Source organism: Vicia villosa, unplaced genomic scaffold (assembly GCF_029867415.1).
Source record: "Vicia villosa cultivar HV-30 ecotype Madison, WI unplaced genomic scaffold, Vvil1.0 ctg.001687F_1_1, whole genome shotgun sequence".
Taxonomy (NCBI): Eukaryota; Viridiplantae; Streptophyta; class Magnoliopsida; order Fabales; family Fabaceae; genus Vicia; species Vicia villosa.
Window position 1 is genome coordinate 311,596 of NW_026705698.1, and position 16,293 is coordinate 327,888.

The 16,293-nt window shown below is 32.6% G+C and overlaps 1 protein-coding gene across 1 annotated transcript; it reads right to left on the reverse strand.

The window, feature by feature from the left end:
• Positions 1-2,591: 2,591 nt before the first annotated feature.
• LOC131636297 (F-box/kelch-repeat protein At1g55270-like) lies at positions 2,592-5,477 on the reverse strand. The gene is made up of 2 exons (XM_058906923.1): positions 4,852-5,477; positions 2,592-4,405 (listed from the first exon to the last, which is right to left on the reverse strand). Exons 1-2 carry the CDS (start codon positions 4,876-4,878, stop codon positions 3,146-3,148), a joined length of 1,287 nt encoding a protein of 428 aa, XP_058762906.1. The 5' UTR covers positions 4,879-5,477; the 3' UTR covers positions 2,592-3,145.
• Between the last annotated feature and the right edge of the window lie 10,816 nt (positions 5,478-16,293).

Consider the following 16,293-nt stretch of genomic DNA (forward strand, 5'->3'; position numbering starts at 1 on the left):
TGAAGCTATTCAACAAAAACAATTTATTATTCCCTAATTTAGAGGCATACAAGGACTTTATATACTCCCACAAAGTTTTTGCATGTGTCTCATTAGCAATATGATTATAAACATTATCTTCTACATATTGTTAAATAAAACCACATACATGTTGATGTTCAAACTCCCATTCTTCATCAGCACAAAATCTCGCTTTGTGGAACTAAAAATCGGTAAATATAATTTCTTCACAAATAGTAAGTGTTTCATCTTACCCTTCCATAAATTCCATAAATGGTAATTAGAACCATTCAACAATACCATCTCCATCTTTGTATTTGACTTCACAATTCAAACAAGTAAAATAGCCGTTAACCAAGAGCTCTAATGCCACTCTGATGGGAAATTAAAACCCCATAACAAATAAATATACAATGGATATAAAATTCCTTACACTTGTAGGAACCTTGAGGATCAATAACAAATATAAGATGACAAATCGAACAAATAAAAGCACAAAAAAAAACACCAATATTTTTAACGTGGAAAACCCCTCAATATGAGAGTAAAACCACGAGTCATCTAGACCAAAGAAATAGCTCCACTATAATCAATTGATGGTACAAGAGAGTCTTAAAGTGATTCACAAAGACGTGCTAACAACCACAAATCACAAAGCAAAACTAACTTACAAATAAGAATCAAAAAACCGAAAAATAACACAAATTTGCAGCTCTAATGCAAGACACATATCTCTCAGTTCATACTTTGTTTTCAAATTCTGAACGATTAAAGTTAGATACATGAGTTGTGAACATGCCCTCAAAATTTCAGCTTAATCCGACGCGGAAAGAATCGGGGATCATTTATTTAGTGAGATTGATGTAGAAAAACGGGAATAGATTTATCTCGTTTTCGCTCTCTTTTGATTCCTTATCTTCTCTCTATCTCTCTTAACCCTAAATTGACACTTTCCACTTAAATAAGTGAAACAAATGGGCTATTCATATTTGGACTTTTCTCGACATAGGAAGCGAACCCAAGCCAACACCATGGACTTTTGTACAGGGCTACATCCAATGGTTCTATCGAGTGTCACATCCTTACATGACACCAAATGTCACATGAGCACCATCTAGGCCTGCTCATCAGGAGATATTGGAAGATAAGCGGGCTAGGGATGACCACACAACGAACCTGTTGTCGATCTGTCAGTGTATTGCGACGATTGCGAGAGATGTCATAGAGAGAGAGAGAGAAGACATTGCGAAAGACAGTCTTGGTATGGCCGCCTTACAAACCATCTTACTTGAGGCACGGAATATCTTGGAGTACAAGCGGCGACATAGGAGAAATATTGGGTTAAAAATACACGATAGTCTATTTTTATTTGTATTTTGGTAACAATTGTATTTTCTGAATAAATTGTGTATCATGGTATCATTTTCGATTAATTGATTAATGCCTAGATTTGAATTTATATATGACATGTTTGAGTTACATTAGTATAATTAGCATGGTGTTAATATATCTTCAATGTAAATGGTCTAAAAAAAATCAATTTGAGACACTTACTGCCAAATGTTAATAACGCCCACCAAATGCTTTTAGGGATTACTCTAGAGATGTATCTACGGAATCACCATAAAACTTTATGGAGCTGTATCTCCGATCTATTTTTTTGACAAATTTGGGGTGGATAGTTCATTTATGAAACCCAAAGTGCTTTTAGAGGTTAATTCAGAAATGCATCTCCGTAAATATTTACGGGTGATGTCGTAGATGCATATCTGAACCATTTTTTTGACACGTGGAATAAATGACTCACTTATAAAACATTATGTGTATCCGAAATATGGAAGGGTAAATTTAGGTTTTTCAGTTTGTTCACCCTCACACCATATAATGAATAAGGTAATGCCCAAACATTAACACATTGAATATATAGATCATCTCTCTCCCATTAGAAGTTATTTCCGTATTAGAAGATAGAAGATATTGCCGTGTTAGAAGATATAAGATATTTCCGCATTGCCTTGTTTGTATGTGCTCTTCATTTCTTTCTATTGATTCAATAGGGTTGCATGGAATTTCTGCGTATTGTTGCTTTATGGAACCAAATTTGCATATGATGTATGGCAGGGTCCGAAGGGTTCTTAGGCTGTAGGATGTAGCTTTTAGATGAATGCTATGGTAAATGCTCGATCTTCTCTTATTTTGCCAAATAAATGATACATGTATCTTCTTTGTAGAGTTTTAGTTCATTCTTTAAGTTGTCTCTCATCTGGTCACACTTCAATTTTTTGAGCCATTTCCAAGCTATCAATACTAAATGCCATTGTAATGCCTCTCTATCTCCTTCAGCTCTGGTATGCATGGATCAGCTTCAATGATGTTCATCGAAGTTGCTCCAAGAGTTGTTGAAAAAAATCATCATCATAAATAAATTATCCTCTTAGTACTAATAATAATCCACAAAAGACAATTCAGCTGAGGCATTAGGCACCTAACCCAACCTAATGCATTGCTTGCATACCTAATAATAATAGTCTTTCACACACAAAAACCACAATTTAGTCAAACATGATAGTAAATGTTTGCACACTCCAAACTAGACTTTGAAAGTTGCAATTTTTCATCCAAAAAGACTTTGATCATATAGTACAAAACATATGGCTAGTCAATACCACTTTTACACGTATAAGAATCTGCAAGAGTTGTAAATATATAATTTAAGAGTTGACAAACATTTGGTAGTCACGGCAGAAAATGAGGGTGAAAAATTCATAGATGAGTTTTACATGAAAATTTATATTCAAACCTTGTTCTTGAATTTTTCACCCTCAGTTTTATGAGAATACCAAACTGACCCTAAGTCTTCTTTATGTTATACATTGTTTGCAGCAACATAAAACAAAAGGCTAATAATAAACCATGAGACATGGTCAAAAGCCTGCTACATTTTCAAAATGTAACAGTTGTGTATCAATGTATGCGGCACTATAGACTAGTAAACATATCATCGATATATCACCTCTCACGAGGAAGGGTTTGAGATGGAATGCAGCGTTGAACTGCACTGTGGTGTTCTGGTAAGATTTGGCCACCTTTTCATGTATACGATCGTGACAAAAGTCATGGTAGATTTTTGAGTACTATGCAACCTTTAAGCTTGAAGAACCTGAGAGTGAACTATGTGAGTTTTGAGTCGGTTTCTACCAGCAAGGCTAGATAACAGATTTGTGACTAAGGTTTTGAACTGTCCTTTCCCTGCAATAGTTTCCCATAACTGTTCAGCGGAAGATCCTTTCAAATCTTCAAGTTTTGAAACATCGACCAGAGAAATGCTCATATTATTCCGGATAATACAGAGTTTCCCGTTGAGGGGGATGAGGGCTGCAGCCTCCAAAGCCCGTGAGCTTCCCAAGTGCATTCTACTGTCGATATGCTTGCTCCATGAATCAGTAGCATCGTCGTAAACCCTAAGTTTGCAGCCATCTTTGCAGTCTAAAGCATAAAGCTTTCCGTTAAGAGAAGTGCTAGGGTTCCTCCAGCCAGAAACCATTCCGCTTTGAACAGGGCACCAAGTATTATTCTCTGGCTGATAGACCTCACTAAGAACCTGTCGATGAGAACCGAGTCCCTTAAGGAACCACTTCCCGTCATAGACAACTCCAATGAAAGGAACCATTGCAGTGCTCATATCTGAAATAAATGACCATCGATTTTTGTTCGGATCAAAAACTTCAGCTGATCTCAAGGACCGATGCACACCTTCATTCTCCCCACCAGCCACAAACAGGCAATTGTTTATAACACAGGAGCCAAAGAAGTGCCGCCTACGAAGCATGTCCGGGGCACGGTGCCATTTATTTGTTCTAGTACTATAAAAAATCACGCGTCTCATGGATCCCTTAAGAGGGTCCTTCCCACCAAACAAGTATAGGTGACAGCCATTCAGAACAGCACACCCAAAACCAAGAGCTCCAGAATATTCTTTAGGAACAGGAGGCAAGGGCTGCCATTGTTGGTACACAGGATCAAAAGCATGCCACGAGATTTTCCCGTCTCGGTCTCTCTTAATGACATATATCCACTCTTCCGCAAGTCTAAGACTCTTGCGCAGAGAGTAAAAGAAGTTACCAACCAAAAGTCGATACCATCTTTTGCAAACTAGCCGAAGTTTACGGTGTTCAACACGAGGGACTCGGATTAGGCAAGCAATAGCAAGATCATCTGGGAGTCCTGGTAGTAACGGAGATTGATTACGGCTTCTGTCACCACGTGCTGGCTTGTTTCTAGTAGGGTGAATAGACGGCTTTATGTCAGGCCGAAGACAAAGCTTTGTTCCAGGAACATACTTCTTTGCTCCAGCAACAGTTCTGAGGCCCGTATCTACTCTACATAAACATGCAGTAGTATCAACCTGCACTCACACACATGAAGTTAATCAAGTTATGATCAATGAACTCAAACACGTGATATAATCTATATCTCACCGTTTTACACAAACAAAATTGAATAATCAAGAATCAGATATTGAACCTATAGGAATACAAATCTCAGCAATTCAAAAAAATTGACACAGATAATGAACGTAGCCCTCATTTCAGCCAGGTTCAAATGCCAAAGACAGAACAGAATACAAGAGACTAACAGGAGAAAAGTTCAATGAGTAATGGCACTCAAATTTCAATAGATCAAAATCTCAACACCTTATAACAATCAGCTTATTCAATATCAATCCCTAAAAAAGTCATTACTGAAGCTCATAAATAAATCTAAATCTATTCTGAAACAACACATTAGGCAAGGTAAAACTCAACAATTAGATCAGTAAAGGGATTAAGAAAACAGTAAAAAGCAAATTACCAAAGGAGGTTGAAGAACTCTATCCATTTTCCAGAGCTACAATTGGTTCAAGCAAAAACCCACCTCAAAAATCAAGTCTTTATCCCTCAAACACCATACCCAACACAAAATTATAGAGAATCAAGCTTCATAAAGGAATTTGAGCTACACTTTCCAACTCAAACAACATGATCAAAGAAAACCCAAGTGGGGCATAAAAAAACCCCAAATCGAAAATTGGCAAAGAATAAGTAAAACAAAATGCCCTAAATCTTATCTTGTGAGCTGAAAAAGGTTAAATGCGAGACAGCAGAAAATTGGGAAGAAAGGGCAAGCACTGAAAGAGGTAAAGATGCTGTTTTGATTGTTGGGATGAAATTTCAGTGGAGTTTAGGGCCCATGGCCTGAAGGGCACAAGGTACCAAGAATAAGAAGAAGAGAGATTGTAGAAGTAGAAGAGAGGGTTAAAATAGAAAATTGAGATGAAAATGGTGATTGGAAGAGATTGAGGAAAAGCAAGAACATTTGACAAGTTGGGAATTTGGAAGATAGTGTTTTGTTTTTTGTTTGGAGAGTCAAAACTGTGAAATACAACAACTACTGAAACTCAGTGGTGTTTGAGTTGAATATTAGTGTAAAATACTAGTACTAACAAAAACAAGGGAAGAATAGATTGACATAATAAGATGTTATGCTACATAACAATATATAATGGGCCCCACTTTTTAAGAAAGATGTTTTTCCAAACCATTTACTAGTTTATGTTTGGTTTCACTTTATTGAATTATTTTCTAAAAATTTTGTTATCCAATCTTGCGAATGTAAAGTGGTGATGTAGTGAAACTGTAAAATAATTTTACATTGTCAATCAATCATGATTATAATCAATCATGATTATGAATTCTGTCAAATCAAACTGTAATTTTTAAATCGTTTATATGATATGATAAAATAATATATTTTTATTGGATGACGTCCTCTATCTTTTAATTAAAAAAAACTAAAATTGTTATTTTATCAATTTAAAAATTAAAGTTTAATTAATCTTTTAATCTTTTATTTTAATTTATTTTTAAAATTAATTTCTCTATTTTATTTATTCAAAAAGTTTTGACCATCTATAATATTTTATTATTTTATAATTAAAATTTATGATTTTTTAAAAAGAGCTTAAAAGTAGTGTATTGTTGGTATAAAATATTTTACACGATCATACATCATAACCTTAAAATAATATTTTATATGTGATTAAAGAAAAAATTAAACTCATAAAAAATTAACGATTATAATTTTATTGTATAAAACTATTTTGTTCTGTCAATTTACTTCCACTAAATTTTTAATAATATATTACTTATGTTTTACACTCGCAATTATATGATGATATTTTTGATTGGACTATCATAAATGGAATATTTGTATACGTGTATATATGATTTTGTCATTTGATTTCCCTTTTCTAAATGAATAATTAGTTTCATTGCATTTGGGTCCATTTACTGTGTTCTTTAGTTTCATTTGCAATGATTTGTTTTAATTGATTCACCTATCGTTAACAGAAAGTTTACTGTCATTTAATCAAATATTTGAAACATACTGAAATATCAATTACTAGTACTTAATAAGTAAAAGCGAATCTCTCATAATAATGATACTGTATCCCATTATTACTCAACAATGCACTAATATTTTATCATAACTTAATTATGGACGACAATAGAAAGAGTTTGGACAGGATATTATTTAACCGTCTTTATATTTGTAGTTTGAAAAAAATCTTTGTATTTGAGCTCAAATCCGCGTAGACACTAATATTTATACTCATATTCGTATTTTATAGATATTTCAATATTCATATCTGTGTCCATTTATCTGCGTTTATAATAAAATTTAATTAATTACAAAATATTATATAATTTAAGTTTTTTTAACAATATTAAAACAACTTATAGATGTTATTGTTAGGTTAAGAAATCAATAAACATTTTTTTTTTGATAAAAATCAATAAACATTTTTATTGAAATGTGTAATAGTTTAGGAACAATATATTTTTTAAAAAATTGATGAACGTGCATTTCTAATTCTATATAATAATATAAATAATATTATAATAAGAGAAAAGTTAACATGTGCCCCAAGGGCACAAGATAATTAGATATTTATAGAAAAAAAAATTTGAAACGCGTGCTTTTAATGTATCGAAACTTTAAATATGACTTTATTACATTTAATTACATTTAGTTTTTTCTAATTATAATATCCTTAACATGTGCCCTAAGGACACATATTAGCATGACCCTTTTAATGGATAATTAACTGTGTCCGTACTTGTGTCAATTTTGCAAATTTTTACCCTGGAGATTTTTTACGAATACCTAGAGTATGAGTCAAATTGATATTCGTAGACTTAACCATATTTAACTTAACTGATGAGAGGTAACATCAATATAAATAATGTTGCTAGCTAAGCGGTTGATAAGAGAGCTTAATCATAACTATATATTCGAAATTATAATGAAAGTTAAACTAAGCATATACTATAATTCAACTAGTGGTATTCATGTTTTCATCACAAATTGGAATCTAAAACTAGGAGATTAATGAATGTTTGCCGATGGATTTTAAGAATTTCATGGGTTTGGTTTCTACTGATCATGTACAAAGTGTGTTTGCTCTAATTGCAAATTTACTAGATGTCCTATCAATGGAGACAAAAAGGGGAAGTCACCTCTTTATTTATTTATTTTATGAATTATATTTACCTTTTTTTTTTTAAGAAGAATCACATTTACCTTTTCTTTATTCATCATCTCCCCCAATGGCATTTATGCTCTAGGAATAATGTAATTGTAAATGAAGTACATAGCACTAATAATACTATAGCTACCTTTTGCTCATTAGTAAGAGGATTATGAGTATCAAATGTCATCTTTAAAATTGATTGGATTTCATTGTTTATTGTTTCGGATATTAATTTAAGATGACACTAATTTGTGCTCTAAAACTTTGTTTGAGAATTTGAAAGAGTTGTGGATAAAGATGATTAGAAAGAAAAATCAATCTTTATTTTTTATTTTTTTTGTATTAGGATGCTAAATTAATACTTAATATTTTTAGTATTTAAATTATAATAATATATATTGAATTTGAATAGCTTATCATATTTTTTCAAATTAATCCAATTATTTCAATTATTTTCACTTCATTTTCAAAGTGGTTTTCTTCTTCCTTTTCTAACTCTCAAATAAATTTTTTTAAAAATTATAAAATTTTATGTTATTATTTTCTTTAGTTTATATATATATATATATATATATATATATATATATATATATATATATATATATATATATATATATATATATAAAATAAAGAAATTTTATATTATTAAATTTAATAAAAAAACATTAAATCATTAAACATATTTGACTCGGTAACAATCTTTAAAGTCATTTTCTTGAATGATGGTAATGGGTTAATAGTGTAAAAGAAATCTACACATTTAAAAACACACGACAATTAAACTCTTTAAATAGTAAAATTCAATCAATTTTAGACTTAAAATCAATAAATTTTGTCCTCCTCTTTTAGATTTTTTTTTAGGGTTTTGATCTCTCATTAAATTCATAAAAAAATGTACTAATTTAAATGTTATAATCGGTTATTGAAGATAGAGAAAAACATAAGAAATGGGGTTTGAATTGGATTTTCTAAAATCTTTTCTTCTTAGAAAAACTATTCACAATAATCAATGAGATAGTTAAGATGGAGAAAAAAAAAAAACATGTTCGGTTATACAAGTTCACCTTAGAAAAGGTTAATCTTGTCCACCCATCAAGGTTGATTTTGCCTTAGATTATCTACAATTGTTTACGTATTCAACACCCTCCTTTTTCATTTTTTACATTCTACATCATCTTCTCTCTCTTTCACCCGATAACTCAACACTCATTCAACTTTTACTCACTACAATGGTTTTTGTTTAATAAAATTCAACACCCTACCCCACCACTTTTATTTCATATTTTTATTTTCTTTTATGTTTTTTTGATTATATATTAATAACAATAGTCGATTGAAATTAAATTAAAATAGTTAAGACTTAAATATTTTATTTTAATTTTTTCTAATTTAATAATTTATTTTTATTTTATTTTTCTAATTTTATATTCTTAATTAATTTTTTTTATTTGCAAGTAATAAAGACATATAAAGATAGTCATTATTAAAATAAATAAAATTACAAAAAACTTAAAATACAATACAATACACTATACACACAACACACTTAAAATGAAACACATAACTTAATCAGTACAATAGACTCAACTCACAAAAAAGAATTTATTGGAGGCTAAATAGAAAAATTAGAGTGAAAAAAATGGATTTATATTCCTTTGTCAAATCAAATGAACCAAGGCTCTATCTATAGACAAAAAATGATGAATTTTAGATAAAATAAAAATAAATAAAAAAATTGATTTTCTATAAAATAATTGACTCCAAATAATTAAGGTGGGATAAAAATATAAACAATCACAACAATCAATAAGATTTTATATAGTATTATAAGTGGCCCACACTCACTTCTCATTCAACATGTTGAATGTTTTAAACACAAATTAATCCATGTCACTTTCAACACCTCATTCAACAATCTATTGCAAGCATTCAACTATTGAAAAATATATTAAACACCCCCATTGCAAGTGGTCTTATAAAAGAACTTAATCCACTAATCTTGAAAAATTTTAAATAACCTCTAAGAGTCTAGAAAGACACCTTACCCCTCTCAAGTATAGAGACTAACAACCTAGTCACTTGAGGAATACAAATCTCAACAAATTTACAAATGAATTTGTTTACAAGATAATGCATCTTAATAAGCATATTGGAACAAAAATCATAAGCACAAATGATAACACAATCTAATGAGCAACAACTCTTGTGTTCTAGAGATTCTTATAAACTAAATTTCTCACAATGAAGTGTTTAGTACAATATTTCTAAGATATTTCTTTCTCTTTTTCTCTTTGAATTAGAAACTAGATTTCTCATAATGGAGTGTTTAGTACAATATTTCTAAGATATTTCTTTCTTCTCTTTGAAGTTTATTTGTTGAGTTTGAAAATATAGCATGAGCAACGTTGTGTTTCGACAGCTTCATCAAATGAGAGTGTCTCATATATATAGCCCCGTGAAAAGATTACCACTGAGAGAGGACAATACATAGCTTTCCTTGATGTAACAGCTCCTAAAGATCTTGGGGGACATATAGCACACCAAAAAATGGGTCCGTACAATACGTCTTGCAATAGTGGAAAAAGGTGATGTACTGTTGTATCATATTGCTTTTATTGCAAGTTTCTGATCATTCTTCTTTTGAGATGTACTTCTAATCTGAAGTAGAGAAAGCATGGAAGAATTCAGATAACGTAGATGACCAAAGAGAGTTGAATATTCAGAGTTAGAATGATGTCTTCAGAGTAGAAAGCCGTAGCTTATTTGAACGACGCATCTTGATTTTTGAGCTGGAAGCAAAAACTTATTTGAGTCTTGAAATCTTGACTTCTGATCTAATGGGATATCTTAGCTTAGAAAACATTTGTAAATCCTTTATCTGATGAGCCATTCAACATTCTTCAGAACTACTGATGTCGCTTTAGAATTGAGATGGATAGTTCTTCTAATGTGTGTTACGCTGATTCTGATGATTTTCTGGACAACAATCCTTAATCGACCAAAATAGTAAATCTACACAGTTAAAAACTATTAGAGTACAAAATTGTTACATAACAAATATATATTGTTATCATTAAAACTTAAAGATTGAATGCAGAACCAAATTTTGTTATAACAATCTTCCCCTCTTTGATGACGACAAAATGAACAATTTTTACAGGGTAATATCGCCAAAGATAAATAAATCGGAGTTTAGATAGAGAAAACTACCCTTGATATGTATAAGCTCCCCCTGAGTTGAAGACTTACAGTTTTTAGAAGGAAGGGATATCATAGCATTGTTTAAAAAACTACTCCTGTGTCTAAAACTTAATACCTTATCAAAAGAGTATGGTTTTCTAAGCATAGTTTGAACTTTATCAGAATCTTATCTTGTTGTGAGTATTCACTTAATTAAAGCATCAAATATTTGAGCATTTAGATCTTTAACTATCAGAGCTCGTGAAGTCTCATATATCAGAGTACATATTTCTCGTGTTACTCAAAACTTGGTGAAACAAATCAGAGCATGATAATATCAGAGCATATGATTTGTAGTATCGGAGCATTTATTGATTAAATAGTATCAAATCATTTGATTGAGTAGTATCAGAGCATTACTGATTAAATAGTATCAGATCATTTGTTTCAGTAGTATCAGAGCATTCACATTTGTGAATCAGATATTTCTTCAGTTTCTTTCTAAGCCGCAGATTTCTCATCAGCTTCTTCGGCTGCCTTAGCAGTTGCAAGTTCACCAACTTTCTTCTCTTTTTCAACCTTTAATATTTATCCATCCTCTTCAACCAAGGTGTCTCTGACTTGTTCTGAGAGATCGGAAAACTTTTCGAATTCGTCAAACATCCATTTTCTGAAGTTGTTCCATCTAGAACTCACCTTAGAAGAATCATTTGAGGCACCAGATTCTTTCTAAAGGTCCTTAATCCTTTCTACTGCACTGTCTATGAACAAGAAGATTGTTTCATCAAGGGTTAGGGCAGGAGGTTGGGATTCGGAGTCGTGATCGTCAGATTCTTGTTAATCACAAAAAGTGTCTTCAGATGAAGAAATTTCAGGGGCAGGTGAATTTGGTTGTGTGGATTCCAACAATGTGGTGTCAACATAGACATGTGAGTTAGGGTCAAAGGGATTAGTTGGATTGGTAATATTAGGATTTGTTTTAGATGAAGAAGTTTAAACGGAGAAGGTGTTAAAATCGAAGGTTGGTGTCGGTTCAGAGATAGGTGGAGAGTAAACAGATATAATAGCCTCAAAGACTATAGATAAAGAAACCAAAAAAGAACACGTTTAATTATACAAGTTCACCTTAGAAAAGGTTAATCTTGTCCACCCGCCAAGGTGATTTCGCCTTAGAAAAGGATTTAATCCACTAATCTTGAAAGACTACAAATAACCTCTAAGAGTCTAGAAAGACACCTTATCCCTCTCAAGTATATAGACTAACAACCTAGTCACTTGAGGAATACAAATATCAACAGATTTACAAATGAATTTGTTTACAAGATAATGCTTCTTATTAAGCAGATTGAAACACAAATCTTAAGCACAAATGATAACACAATCTAATGAGCAACAGATCTTGTGTTCTAGAGATTCTTATAAACTAGATTTATCATAATGGAGTGTTTAGTACAATATTTCTAAGATATTTATTTCTCTTTTTCTATTTTTCTCTCTGAAGTTTGTTTGCTGAGTTTGAAAATATAGCATGAGTAGCGTTGTGTTTCAACAACTTCTTCAAATGAAAGTGTCTCATATATATATATATATATATATATATATATATATATATATATATATATATATATATATATATATATATATAGTCCCATGAAAAAGATGACTGTTGAGAGAGGACAAGACGTAGCTTTCCTTGATGTAACGAATCTTAAATATCGCGAGGGACATAGAGCACACCAAAAAATGGGTCCGTACAATAAGTTCTGCAATAGTGGAAAAAGGTGATGTATTGTTGTACCATATTGCTTCTATTGCTAGTTTCTTATCATTCTCCTTTTGAGATGTACTTCTGATCTTAAGTAGAGAAAGTAAGGAAGAGTTCAGATGACGTAGATGACCAAAGAGATTTGAATCTTCAGAGTTAGAATGATGTCTTCAGAGTAGAAAGGAGCAACTTATCTGAACGACGCATGTTGATTTCTGAGCTGGAAGCAAAAGATTATCCGAGCCTTGAAATCTTGACTTCTGATCAGATAGAATATCTTAGCTTAGGAAACATTTGTAAATCCTTTATCTGATGAGCCATTCAACATTTTTCAGAACTGCTGATGTCACTCCAGAATTGAGATGAATAGTTCTTCTAATGTGTGTTACGCTGATTCTAATGATTTTTTGGACATCAATCCTTAATCAACCAAAATAGTAAATCTGCACACTTAAAAAACTATTCGAGTACAAAATAGTTACATAACAAATATATGTATTGTTATCATCAAAAATTAAAGATTGAATGCAGAACCAAATCTTGTTATAACAATCTCCCCCTTTTTGATGATGACAAAATCATGTATTTTGATGAACAATTATTACAGGGTAATATAACAAAAGATAAAAAAATCAGAGTTTAGATAGAGAAAACTCCCCCTGAGTCGAAGACTTATAGTTTTTATATCTTGGAGAAGACATACAAAGGGGTTGATAAGGCGAAGGTTATGGGGTTACAAACTCACAAAAGACAAGTTGAGTTGATTTAAATTTAAGAGAAGGAGACCATCAACAATTGCACGAGGATAATTACTTGGTTGGTGAACCAAGTAAAAACATGTGGAGTAGTAGTATGTTGTCTCAAAAATCTTACGTTTTTTGACAGAAAAATTTGATAACATAGTTGCAGTGATTGGGGAAATGAAGTATCTTGCAACGATGAGCAAAGAGGGGCTACAAACCTCTCTTAGGGTACATGATCAAAGAATGGAGGAAAGAAATTTTGACAAGGCAAAGGCGGAGATTACTCTACAAGCTCGTTTCAATGAGAAAGACGAGAAGTATAAGGAATATTCAGAATTTGGAAAGTCAGATGAAGGATTCCTACCTGGAACTCTTTGCCTAAGGTATGTTTTCGAGGACGAAAACTCTTTTAGTGGAGGTGAGTTGTAACACCCAGTATTTTTCATAATTTAATTTAATTTAATTTAATTGAATTATGGGAATTATTGGATTTATTGAGAATTGTGAGAATTAAACAAATGGGCTTAAGCCGTGATTAGTAAGGAAAGGGGGTGTGTTGGTAGACCCTATTACTAATTGGAATTGTTTTATTTTTCACAAAATAAAGGAATTGTGAGAAAAAGAGGAATAGAAGTCTGAACGTGAAAGAGCAGAGAAACAAAGAAGTGCGAAGGGAGGAAGAGCGAAGAATCAATCTTCAGGTAATGGGGGACTCTTCCATTTATCTTCTATTATGGGATTATAGGTAGTAGGATGGATTGAACATGTTGTTTGTATCAATTGAGTTATGTTTAGGTTGTAGAATGTTAGGTTTTGGGGAATTGGTTAATATTGTTTGTATTGATCATGTATGGTGTTAATTGAATGTTTGAAATGTGTTATAAATGTGCCAATTTGTGTTAGTTGTTACTGTTTGATGTTATAATACATTCTGGTGCAAATTGGTATGGATTTGGGTTGCTACAGTGCTGTAAAATTGGAGTTTTTCTGCTACAGCAGCGTCAAGAACCGGTTCCCAGGTGGGAGGAACCGGGTTCCCGTAGTAAAAATCCGAAACAAGGTGATTTTGTTCAGCAGGAACTGGTTCCAAAATGGGGAGGAACCGGGTTCCACAGATTTTCCCTAAATTTCACTTAACTTTAAAAGCTCCTAACTTTCAAACCGTAAATCAGATTTTTGTGCCGTTTCGAGCATAGCGAAGCTAATTAAATGATTTATACAATAAAATGGTGTTTTGAGTCGTGACTTGATTTTATTTTAAAACACTCAATTTTATTTGGTTGTGATGGTTTATGCGTACAGGTACATTGGTGAATGTTTTATTTGTTATGATGTCGTGGTTGTAACTGGTGATTGATATAAATATATTGTTGATGTAAAATATGTGTTTGTTATGGTTGAGAAATAACATAACTGTGTGTGGCTATTGATTTTTGTGTTGGTTGATGATTATGACATCCGGTTGATTAATGTTGGTGATTAGCATGCTATATGTGATGCATGCATTTCATAATCATGTTGTGAGCTGTATCCCTTATGGTGGTGGAACAGCGGTAGCTAATTCTCATTGTGTGGATTTAGTGAGAGAAGTAGCCGAATCTTTATGGTGGTGGATTGGTGAAATGGGTTATCCCATGTTTGGTACCACATGTATATAGTTGCATTGCATCAGGATACTTGTGTTATTATAACATGAATGGAAGATTGTCCAATGTTATAATACATGTTAATTGTGTATTTGTTGTGACTAATTGCGTTGTTGTGGATCTGATCGTAACTATAATTGGGTGAATAACATGTGATTGATATTTTATTATCTATATCTTATAACATTGGTTAAATGTGAATGCGACTCACCCTTACTGTTGTTATTTTTCAGATTGAGGAATAACTTTTGTGCTTGGTGAGGATTAGCTCGTAGAGTAAATCCGTTTGAGTCAGTTGGGTCTGTGTCATGCTCTGGTCGTGTAACACTGGGAACGTTATTTAGAGTTACCTGATAAACTCTTGTTTTTGGCTATTTGTTTTATGGTTGAATTATGAGTCTCCGACTCCAGATGTTTAATTATTCAGATGTTAAGAATATTTCGCTGTGTTAACATGTTATCTGGATAATTTTGGTTTATCGCTCCTTTTATGGCATGACATGAATAATTGTTTATTTTATTTGGAGTTGTAATGCCCTTTTCATGTTTTACTCTAATTTTTGTAAATTTTCCGCGGGGTTTTAGAAGGGTGTTACAATAGTGGTATTAGTGCATAGTCGGCCGTTAGAGTCAGAGTCTCGTGTCAGTTAATCCCTCGTATGTGATTAGTGTAAGGTTGACACTATCGATACTTCTTGTTCTAATGAATATTGTTTTATATTTAGCAAAACAATGGCCGGAAGAGGTGGAAGGAACGACGATGCGATTGTAGAGGCTTTGGGCATGATTGCTGGTGTACTGGGAGGGAATGCCAATGGAGCTGGAATTGGTGCTGACAGGCAGCTGAACAGTTTCCAGAGGAACAACCCTCTGTTGTTCAAAGGCACTCACGACCCCGAAGGCGCTCAGAAGTGGCTGAAGGAAATTGAAAGGATCTTCCAGGTGATTGATTGCGATGAAAATATGAAGGTGAGATATGGTACTCACATGCTGTCTGAAGAAACTGATGATTGGTGGATGGCTAGTAGGGACGAACTGGAAGCTGCTGGTGTTGCAATTACTTGTGCTGTGTTCAAGAGAGAATTCTTGCGAAAGTACTTTCCTGAAGATGTTAGGGGCAGGAAAGAGATTGAATTTTTGGAGCTGACACAAGGTAACATGACCGTGCCGGAGTATGCTTCCAAGTTTGTTGAGCTGGCTAAGTATTATGTTCACTATAACAATGATGAAGCGAGTGAATTTTTGAAATGTGTTAAGTTTGAGAATGGTCTCCGTGATGAAATTAAGCAAGGTATCAGGTACCAAAGCATTCGTTGGTTTACTGATTTGGTAGATTATAGTAGAATCTATGAAGAGGATAACCTCAAGCTGAAGTCATCTCACTCT